Raw genomic sequence first — 11,457 nt, forward strand, 5'->3', positions numbered from 1 at the left:
ATCAAGTCTGACTTCTGGAACCCTAACCTCAGGGCCCAGGAAGGGGGGCCTCTGTACCCTTCAGAGTTAGAGTTTATTATGGAACAGGAAAGACTCCACAGGGCCTATGTTAAAGGTTTTTGGGGGCAGTGGAAACCCTACTCTGAGGAAGACTTAAGGTCCCAAGGTGTGAAATCTCCTTCTGGATCAGTAGGTAGCCGGAGGATGCTCAAGTCTGGTACGCGGAGGGTTGGCTGGACTCATAGCTGGTTGAGTTTATGAGCAGAAGCCTGTTCTGTAAGGAGAAGAGGCAGGATCAGTCACCAGGGTGACGGCCCGTCCAGCCCCTGCAGGGGACTCTCATCCATCCATGCCAGCCAAGGGCCAGTGCCTGAGGCACTTGCATTAAAATTCTTTCCAAATGATAAGTAGTTATATCCTTCTTCCTTTTACTAGACTGTGAGCTCCGTGAAGGTGGGGACTGTATCTATCTGCAAATGGTGGGTGTTCTCAGGTTTGGGGCAGAGGCAGTGCTCCCTAAAGGACTGAGTGGTAATCTGGTAATCTGGAGGTTTGGGTGATTTGGCGGGGCACAGCCTGCTTGGTAGGGGTGCCCTCTGCTGTCCTAGCTCTCTCGGGGGACAGGAATGGTCATCATCATATGGTCCCCTCTAAGTGTTCTCAGAGCACATGCAGACGCCCCTCAGTAGGCCTCACTGGGAGCTCCACTGGGGCACTGCTTCCATTTGCCAATCCTGAGTCCTCCTCCCTGGCTGGATGCAGACACTCACCCATGAGGCTCTTCAGCAGTTTCACGTCCAGCTGCCTGAGGATTTCACTGATCAGAGGACACACCTGGGCCACCAGCACAGAGAGAAGGGTCAGGACAGGGACTAGGAAGAGAAAACTAGAGTCCTAGCAAGAGCGGCTCCCTCGTATTGAGCGCGAACAGGATGCCATGCACAGCACTTTCATGTCTGCCGGAATCCTCATGATGACTCTGTGAGATAGGGCTTGTGGTGATTCCCATGCTACAGATGGGGACACTGAGGCACAGGGAGGCTGAGTCACTTGCCAAGGACACACAGCTAGTAGATGACAAAACTGAAATTTTTAATGGAAATTTTTCAGGTCCTGAAGCCCAAGATTGGGAACTCTTTTCTGAATTGCCAGTATATATGTCCTGACCCTCAGACTCAAAGATACCCTAGGGGACAATATTTTTCTCAAACTTACCTGACTTTCCACTAGGTGTGGGATAACTTTTGCCAGGTTCCCCCTGAAGTTACGGAGAAAATGTTTCATCTTTGGTGAGATATCTCTAGAAAGAGAAGTAGATGTACAGAACAGATAAATCCATGCAGTACCAATGCCAGGGGCTGGGCATTGAGGACACCTTACACAGTCATTTAATCCTCAGCCAGTGCTATATAAAACGCACTGCCGTCAGCAGTAGTCGAAGGGGCAACTTCAGAGAGGTGATGTGACTTAGGTCACACAGCCAGTAAGTGCTGAGTAGATTAGAACCAGGTCATTAGAGCTCCAGAGTTCAGTCCTTCCCCTGCACTGTCCTAGCCATGAATGCCTGGCATGATTTAGGCATTTAGTGAACATCTGATGAATAAATGAATGGATAGCCACTGAAGACCTAGCTGCTTTCAGCATTCTGGAATTACAGGGAGAAATCACACCCCAATCTTACCCTCAAGAGACTCATAGTCTGCTGAGTTGATAGATTTGGTCAGCTGGTATATAAATCTATTAGCCTCTATTAATAAACGCACCTTATAAATAGCTCTGTTTTTTTTCTGTCTTGCTCACGACTGTATCCCTAGCATCAAGCGTGCCATGTCTGGCTCATAGCAGGTTCTCAAACAGTATTTGTTGAATGAATGAGTGATAAGGAGGAGTTCTACAGAAGAAGGGAAGGGCATTCCAGGCAAAAGGATCAGCATGTGCAAAGGCACGGTGGCATGAAAATACATGGTGTGTTGATGGAGGGGTAGGTCCTTCAGCGGCACAAGAGGGCGAAGAGCTACAGAGTGGGACAGGTGAGAGGACAAGTGGGGTCCTGACTGACATCCAGGAGTTTGCTCTTCATTCAGAGGCTTTGGAGAACCATCGGAGCGTTTGGAGTGGGAGCTAGGGAACATGCCCACATTTCTGCACTAGAAAGTTAATTCTGCTGCAGGGGGAGAATGGAGTGAAGGAGGTGAGGTCTGAGTCTGAGAAAGCCAGCTTGGCTCCTGCAGTGGTCCAGGAAGAGGTCTAGGAGCCAGGGTAGTAGCTGTGGGGATGGAGAAAGAGGAGGCAAGCAGGGGCTGCCAGTAGGTCATTGATGGGAACCAGTGAAGGTGGGCTGCAAGGCGGGGGGAAGAGGAAGAGTCTGGCTCCTGGGAGGGTGGCTGGGCTATCACTGGGATGCCGACTCAGGAAGAGAAGTAGGTCATGGGGAAAGGGTGAGATCTGTGTTGGGCTCATCCAGGAAGTGGTGGAGATGTGTGGCCACAGCTAAGGCTAGGCAGGAAGGGGCTCAGCCCAGAGGAGGGCTGCTGGGACCTTACTCGGTTAGCACTGTCGTGTAGATGCTGCTTGGCTCCACAGAGCAGCTGCCTATCACCAGATGCCTCCGGCCAAACTCGTCTTTCTCCAGCCAGAACTCCACAGTGAGGTTCATGCATGCATGTGTCTTTATAATCTTGTTATTGAAAGGCCTGGGGACGAGAGAGAGGAGGAGGAGGAGGGAAAGGGCAGGAGACAGAAGGAGGTGGAAACAGCCAACACAAAGGGAAGAGTGACTCTTTCAACAAACCAGCCCTGCCTGCTGACTCCTGCAGCCAGCCAGTGACCAAGGAGGAAATGCTATTAGGCAGAGTGACTTCTGAAAATCCTTTAGATAGACCAGCTTAGGGGCCTTTCGATATTCAGAAGTGGAGAGTTCATCTTATTTCAAAAATCTGTACCATTTAGCTGTGGTCTCCCTTTTGTTGGGGGCAGCTGATGGTAAAGGATAGTCTGAACAGATGGAGGGAAGGTGATGATATAATTAAAGTGTTTCTGTCTCTCTTTTTAAAATCAGTGTAATGAACTCACATAGGTTTAAATGAGCAAGTGACCAGGGATTGCCACCCACATTTCAGCTGAAGAAACTAGGGCTCACAGATGTGAAGTGACCTGCCCAAGGTCACACAGCAAGTGAGTTCAGAAACCAGGATTTGAACCAGATTGGAGTCAGAAAGATCTAGGTTCCCCAGGTTGCCAAACTCCCCCCTCCCCCCAACTTCCAGATTCCCACTGAGGAGGAATGGCACCCCACCGACCCTGCTGCTGTATGACTTACAGTCTCAAGTCAATGTCAAATTCAAGTAAGATGTTTGCTGAGAACCACTCCTTATGGAAAGACATCCGGATCCCACCGTAGTCTAACTGAATGTTGGTGATGTTGGCACTGCAGAAGGAAAGAGCAGAGGCCATTCAAGTGTGAGGGAGCTCAGACGTCAAGGCCTCAGGCTGACAAAAAACACTGGCATGCTGTTTATGAAAAGGGCTTGGCAGTTAGGTTTGGAGTCAGATCCTTTTAAAGATGCTCAGAGGGCAAGAGCCACCTGCAGGAGCCTGGGGCTGCAAGTTGTCCCAGAGGGCCCTTCACAGCTCCACACAATGAACGTGTTCAGCCCATAGCCAGCTGCAGACCCAGACTAGGGCTGTTCTCAGACCCAGCCACTGCCTGCTAGCACAGGGCCCCATAACCTGCCCAGGTGCCCAGGCCCAAGCCCCGGGAGCCTTGGCCTTCTCTCCATCCCTCACCTTCACATTCAACCCATCAGTGAATCATGCTGGCTCTGCTTACAAAATACACCCGGAATTTGGCAACTTCCGACTCCTTCTGTCCCTTTCACCTGGACCAGGTCACTTTCACTTCTTGCCTGGAGATGCTCTAGTTTCTCTCTGGGCTCCTTGCCATGAACTTGGCCTCTCTACAAACTATTCTCCATGCGGCAGCCAATAGGCAGCCCTATTACTTAACACTCTCACTGGGTTTCTCACCGCTCTTGGAATAAAATCCGAACTCCATACCATGGGCCCTAAGACCTGCAGGGTCTGGCCTCACCTGCCTCCACAGCCACACCCTTGCTCACCCAGCCACGGAGGACTTTTTCTCTTTCTCAGACACACCAGTCTCTTTCCTACCTCAGGGCCTTTGCACTTACTGCCCTTCTATGTCCTTCATGTGGTTTGCTTCCTTCTCTTCATTCTTCCTAGGGATTATCTCTTTAGAAAGCTCTTCCTGATCAGCCCCTCACTCTCACCCCTTACCTTGCTAAAGTTGTCTTTATAATGTATCCCTCTATGTGAAATTAGTGATTTACTTTTGTGATTTAACTCACTAACTTGGATGTAAGATCCAAAAAGACAGTGACCATACGTCCCGTTCATAGCTGTATTCCAAGTACCCAGCCCAGATCCTGGTACACAGCAGGTGCGCAACGAATACTTGTAACAACTATTAAGGGAGTGGAAGGAGGGAGGTGATTGTGGCTGCACACGTCCAGGGAAACCCTGCTGGCAAGTACCAGTGCTCATTAGAATGGCGAGAGCTAGGGGCGGAATGAGAGAGAAGGGAGCTCAAGGGCGCGGCAGGCTGGAGCTGGGGTGCTGACCTGGAGCAGTGGGGAGCCTGAGAGCTGAGGAGGCCCGGCCCTCCAGAGGAAGGAGTGGGACTGTAGGCGAGCAGCCCCGGGCCAGCTCTGCTGGGTTAATCGGAGCACCCAATGCCTATGCATTCACTATGTGCGACAGAGAAAGCTCCCAGGTCCCTGAGGCAGGGACAATTATTCCGCCCATTTCACTGATGAGGGCTTAAGGCTGAAGCTCAGAGACCTCAAACACCTTACCCAGAGTCACACAGCTATCAGGCAAGAGAGTGGTGTTCAAATGTCCGACTCTAGTCCTGGGTTCCTTTGGCACCCCAGACGTTTAGCCAGGCTATGCTCTGGTACCCATGTTATAGATGACGCTGGAGTGCTCCAGCAAGGTTGGTGGCCAAACCAGGATTTAAATGCAGAAGCTTTATTCCTGGCTTTGCTTTCATTACCCTGTTATGCTGCCTCCCCAAATGACCCCTCATATTGGGCCCTCACTCATTCTTGTATTGGGCCTTTTATCCCCTCCGTCCAATCTTCTTGCTTTCTCTCTTCACAGCCTCCATACCCTGAGCTCTGCTCTCTGACCCAGAGCTTTCTAGAGAGTCCCAGGGCCAGGGATGGGGTTCAGGGGCTCACCTGCTTTCTTGCTGATGCTGGAGGCTCATGCCGCTTATTAGCCAGCCCACCATCCCTGGGGCCATCTGCCCTGAGGCATTCAGACTGTCCATGAGGCGGAGGTTCTGGATTCGGCCCTCTGCGTTGTGCTTCATGAGGCCCTGGGCAATAACTGGAAATGGACAAGGGACCAATGACATTGCACAATGTCGTGGACAAGGTAGGGGGTTTGGAGTCAAGAGGCCTAGGTTGTGTGTGGGCTGGTGCATTCGCTTCTTGCTGAGTAATGGGTGCTTGTCACCCCCCAACTCCACTCTTTACACGGAAATCCACATGCCTCATCTGGGAAATGGTGCTTTGCAGGACTGAGGCGACACCCCTGCAGAGGGTCTGGCAGGCAAGAGCTGCTCAAACGAGATCTAATAGTGGAAAGCCCACCCAGTGCAGTCTCTGAGTCTGGACCACAGAACCTAACGTACAGCATGTACGTCCCAATAAATGTTGCTTGAAGAGAACAACTAAGAAGAGAATGAATATAATTTTTCCCACACTGTGCCCAGAATAAGCTGTAGGACTAAGCGGAGCTACCAGCAGAAAAGAATGAATTCCAAAAAGGAAAAAGATTTTCAAGTGCTGGGCATGCTGAAATCCTGCCTGTCTGGGCGCTAGGATTGGGCCCAGCTCTGATGAATGTCCGAGCATACCACAGGACACATTTATTTCCCTGACTTGACCCTCCCTGTGATCAGAACCTACACCGCAGGGCAGCAGAAGCCATGGTTCCTCCTCACTCCCCTCCCTCCAGCTCACAGACCCCCTTTCAGTATCCCATGTTTCTGTTGCCTGCCAATAAGAAAGTATGTCGGGAGTCCTAGATCTGGGTTGAAATGCTACCACCTTCCTGGGTCTTGATTTCCTCATCTGTATAATGGGAACAATAATAATGCCCATCTCACAGGATTCTTGTGAGGAATATTGAGATAAGTTATCCAAAGATATTTGGTTAAATATCATTTATCCAAAAAAGAATATTATTGAGCATCTATTGGGTATCAGGCCTTGTGGCCAAAGACACAAACCAGTTTTCTGTCTAGTAAGAGAGACATACATTGACCAAATAGTTTCAAAGATAGAGTGATAGTATAGGTATGCCTAGAACTCTTAGTAGTTCTTGGTTAATGATAACAACACTTGGATAATTGTGAGCAGTAGACACTAGTAGTTGCCAGTCCAATATCCATTTATCCACCCACCCATCCATCCATACATCCATCTACCCATTCACCTACTGATCCATCCATCTATCCTCTGTCCAGTATCCACCCATCTGTCTATCCATCCATCCACCCTCCCATCCATCTTCCATCTGTCCAAATATCCACCTGTCTATTCATCTGTCTATCCATCCTCCCATCCATTCATCCTGTCATTCCCATCTGAACCCTGTTTTGATTCAGGCTCCTTCTCCAATTCCTGGTCCAGATGAGGCCTTTGATTATCTGAGCCATCATTGCCCAGTGACTCTTTCAGGTTTGAAGTGGGCATGTGACCCAAGTTGGCCTTATCAGAGACTAAACGGAAGATTTTATGTTTCATGTTTGAGGGGAAGTTTCTTTATTTGTCTCCTCCTGGGAGGGAGCAAGCCAGTCTGTCGCTCTGTTGGTCACTGGCCACCATTTTCCTACCACACTGGGAACTAGCAGCCTGAGGATGAAACTATGATGATAGCAGAGCTAAAAAAAAAAAAAAAAAAAGATAAAATCCAGCTCTGGATGGCACCTTTGAGTTGCTGATTGAATCAGACCTGGAGTTTGTCCTGCCTATGAGTTTTGGTTATATGAAATAACGTTTTTTTTCATCATTTAGGCCATATTGAGTTGGGTTTTCTGCTCTGTGCAGCTAAGTGCCCTAACTGATATGAGAGGTGGTTATAGTGATAAATCTATTCACAGTTGAAAAAGCACTTGGCACATGCTTTTCCTCATTTGAATCTTCAGGGCAGCCCCATGAAATAGCATTCCAACTGCACCCATTGTAACCATGAGGATGCATGGGCCCCCGAATACACATGAATGTATTTCATAACCTAAATGGAATGGATACCTTTGTGGCAAACCATAAAATGCCAAGTTGTGTTGAGGGAAGTGGGAAACATTGATAATCTAAAAGATTTAAGAAATAGAAATAGTAATTGAAGATTGCATTCCCCAAAAGTTTTTGATCTATATGATTTTGGGGAAGAGTTTTACCAAACTTTATATAAAGACATAATTGTGAAAGAAAATAAAAAAAGAAGAAGATGCCAAATTCATTTTATGAGGCTAGTGTAACTTGCCAAGCTTCCGGAACAGTACAGGGGAGGAAAGGTCCACGTCAATTTCATGTATGAAAAATCTGCTGAAGTCCTATAAAATTATTACCTAACAAATTGACTAGCCAGCCAATAGCACATTATAAAAATACATTACATTATAAAATATATTTTAGTATGATACATTATAAATACATTCTAATCATTATAAAGATAGTACAGTATGGATATATCATTCTAGTAAGTTACAAAAATATCGTATTTATTCCAGAAATGCTGGGATGGGTTCAATGGACAAAAATCTACTAATACAATTTATCACATTAACGGTTTAGAGGAAAAAATGGAGTAATTTTTAGATGCCGAAAAACATTTGTTAAAAGCCAGTACTGATTTATGATTAAGAAAAATTCAGAAAAAAAAGAAAAATTCAGAAAACCAGGACTATGGGGATTTCTTTAACATGATAAAAAAGATTTCAAAAATCTGGAAAAAACTGAAAGATACACTGAGTTTCTAACGGGTGACCTCATATTGCAAAAATGTCAGTTCTCTCTAAATTAACAAATTCAGTGAAACCCAAATCAAATCCCAAGTGATTTTTTTTTTTAAAGAACTCAGCACACTCTAAATAAAATTCAAGAAGAAAAATCAGATAAAATCGCATTTTACAAAGATGTAGCATTTAAAATATTCTGCTGTTGGTGTAGAAACACAGACACAGAATACAGAGCCCCAAAGGGAATCCACGTGCTTGGGAACTTGATCTTTCATAGATGGGTTGAGAAAACAGACTCCTTACACAGACGGAAGTGAAGCTGAGGCCATGACTTACATGCATAAACAACATAAAGGTGGCCTCCAGATGGGTTAAAATCCTGAACATGAAGGGTAAAACGATAAAGCTATTAGGGAAAACAAAGTAGAAGATGCCTGGGGTAATAGAGACAAGGGTTTACGACTCATCAAACACAAACCATGGGATGAAATTTTGATGAGTTTGAAAATCTTCCTGTTCGGTGAAGGACCTACAAACAAAGTTGATGATAGTTTGGGAGAAATGTTAGCACTGGTTAGACCTGATGAAGGACCAGCATCAAGAATAAATTAACACTAGGGGCGCCTGGGTGGCTCAGTTGGTTAAGCAACTACCTTCAGCTCAGGTCATGATCCCAGGGTCCTGGGATTGAGCCCCGCGTTGGGCTTCCTGCTCAGCGGAGAGCCTGCTTCTCCCTCTCCCTCTGCCTGCCGCTCCCCCTGCTTGGGCTCTCTCTCTGTCAAGTAAATAAATAAAAAATCTTAAAAAGAAAAAAAGAATAAATTAACACTCAAATCAGAGAGGATAAAAAAATCCCCGGGAGGGGCGCCTGGGTGGCTCAGTCGTTAAGCGTCTGCCTTCGGCTCAGGTCATGATCCCAGGGTCCTGGGATCGAGCCCCACATCGGGCTCCCTGCTCTGCGGGAAGCCTGCTTCTCCCTCTCCCACTCCCCCTGCTTGTGTTCCTGCTCTCGCTATGTCTCTCTCTGTCAAATAAATAAATAAAATCTTTAAAAAAAAAAAAAATCCCCGGGAGGCAAAGAGAAACATGGACAAGAGATAAGGACAGGGAATTCAAAGAAGTCAAATGGCTAACAAAACTAGGATGAGGTGCCCAAGCTTCCCACTGATCAGATGAAGTCAAGCTGAGACAAGTTGATAGCACTCAAATGTACTTCAGGCTGGCAAAAAGGAGAAAGATAGTGTTACATACTGAATTGTGTACCTTGTCCTGCCCCCAAATTGATATATTGAGGTTTTAGTCTCCAGTGGGACTGTATTTGGAGACAGGGCCTTGAAGGAGGTAAAGAGGGTTAAATGTGGTCATAAGGTTGGGGCCTTAATCCGATAAGACTGGTGTCCTTCTAAGAAAAGAGAGAGATAGAGTGTACTCTCTGTGCACACACAGAAGGAAGGCCCATGTGAGGACACAGGGAGAGGGCAGAGACCCACAAGCCAGAAGGAAGAGAGAAGAGGGGTTTCGTGAGAAACTGACCCTGTGGGCGTCTTGATTTTGAACTTCCAGCCTCCAGAACTGTGAGAAAAGAAATGTCTGTTGTTTGAGCCCCCCAGCCTGTGGTATCTTGCTGTGGCCACTGGAGTAGACTGAGGCAGATGGATCCTCTCCAGTGTTGGGAAACAGGTGTGGGGAGACAGGTGTGCTTGCTTGTCGTTGGAGCGGGTATAGACCAGCACAGCCCTTCTAGAGAGCAATCTGGCAGTCGTTAGTTAAAATGAATTTGTACCCACCCTAAGGCCCAGCGACTCCGTTCACTTCTGGGTCTATCCCAGAGACATTCTTCCCTGGCTCCTTACAGGGCCACATGCAAGGATGTTCATCTCAGGGTAGCTTCTAATAGTGGGGAGTTAGAGACGACACAGGTGTCCGTCCCTAGGGAAATGGCCAAGCGGTGGTGAGTCCAATCTCATGGACTTCTCAGTACCAGCCTGAAGCAACAGATGTCAGCAGCACAGTGTCCAATGAAAACAGTAAAAACCAACAAGATCCATATGGCAGTATCATCTACGCAAATCAAAACACTGTATATTGTATCAGGACATGAGCGTATATAAACACATGTGTTAAACACACCGCAGGGCCTGCTGAGGAAGTGGGGGTGGGAGTGAGAATAAGCAGTAAAGGGGAAAACGACAAAAAAACCCACAAGAGGGCCTTGCCATGATTCACCGTAATGATGATGTGCTATGAACTGGCATATGATCAACTCAACCTCAGTTTTCTGTACTTGAGGTCTAAGAGAAAAAGGAAGAGAGGGAGTGACTGACCCGAGGTCACCCAGCAGGATGATGCCTTCCCCACCCACCCTGTGACCGTGGGCAGAGCACGGGCTGAGCTTACTTCTCGCCAGAGCTGGTTTGCTGTCCATGTGGGCCTTGGCCAGGCCACGCCAGGGCTGCTTGTGCAGTGCTGAGGGCACGGACAGCAAGCTGAGGAGGACCAGGAGCCTCCAGATTGGACACATCTTGGGTTCTGGGACCTGCGGGTGTCAAGAAGGGTCAGATGGTACCCAGGTGGGTGGTTACGCGGGTGGCTGCCTGAATGAGTGGACTCATGGTTTTCTGTCGGAGGGCGACACCAGGGTTAACCCTGAGCATGCCGTTGCGGGGGTGTCGTGATGGGCTCTGGCAGCTGCCGCTGGGCTTTGCTCACATGGTGAGGGCAGCAGGTGGAACCCTGGGGGGAGGGCCAGGGACCCAGAGGGAGGCCGTGTTGCTTGGATACGCCCAGTAGAGCCCACTGTTGGGTCATCCAGCAACAGTCCTCTCCTAGACCCTGCACAGGCTGGGTGGTGGGGATCCTTGGGGATCCTACAGTAAATGAATGAGGATGGCTAATTTCAGGCTTTCCAATTGGACTAGGACTTTCTTTTTTTCTTTTTCTTTTTTAAGATTTTATTTATTTATTTGACAGAGAGAGACACAGCGAGAGAGGGAACACAAGCCGGGGGAGAGGGAGAAGCAGGTTTCCTGCCAAGCAGGGAGCCCGATGTGGGGCTCGATCCCAGGACCGTGGGATCATGACCTGAGCCGAAGGCAGACGCTTAACCGACTGAGCCACCCAGGCGCCCCTAGGACTTTCTTAAGGGCAAGATCATTTGCAGTGCCTACCATGATGCTTGCTTGCCAGAAATTAGTGTTAATGGATGTTTGTTGAGTGACTAAATGACTGAATACATGAATGAGTGAGAAAAGTTGATCTCTGAACCGCCTACCAAATTATAAGTTTCTGTAGGGCAGGGTGTGAGTCGAATTAATCCTCATGTGTCCAGGGCCTCCCAGGTTTACTGCATGGTAGTTAACAATAAATATTTGTTAAATGATATGAATGAATGAATGAATGAATGAACA

At 47.8% G+C, this 11,457-nt stretch overlaps 1 protein-coding gene across 1 annotated transcript; it reads right to left on the minus strand.

Annotated features, from left to right (window-relative positions):
• Nucleotides 1-239: 239 nt before the first annotated feature.
• On the minus strand, nucleotides 240-10,571 carry BPIFA3 (BPI fold containing family A member 3). Its single transcript, XM_032420099.1, has 7 exons — nucleotides 10,448-10,571; nucleotides 5,262-5,412; nucleotides 3,320-3,427; nucleotides 2,544-2,693; nucleotides 1,216-1,300; nucleotides 771-834; nucleotides 240-274 (listed from the first exon to the last, which is right to left on the minus strand). Exons 1-7 carry the CDS (start codon nucleotides 10,569-10,571, stop codon nucleotides 240-242), a joined length of 717 nt encoding a protein of 238 aa, XP_032275990.1.
• Between the last annotated feature and the right edge of the window lie 886 nt (nucleotides 10,572-11,457).

This window comes from Phoca vitulina, unplaced genomic scaffold, assembly GCF_004348235.1.
Source record: "Phoca vitulina isolate PV1807 unplaced genomic scaffold, GSC_HSeal_1.0 scaffold22, whole genome shotgun sequence".
Taxonomy (NCBI): domain Eukaryota; kingdom Metazoa; phylum Chordata; class Mammalia; order Carnivora; family Phocidae; genus Phoca; species Phoca vitulina.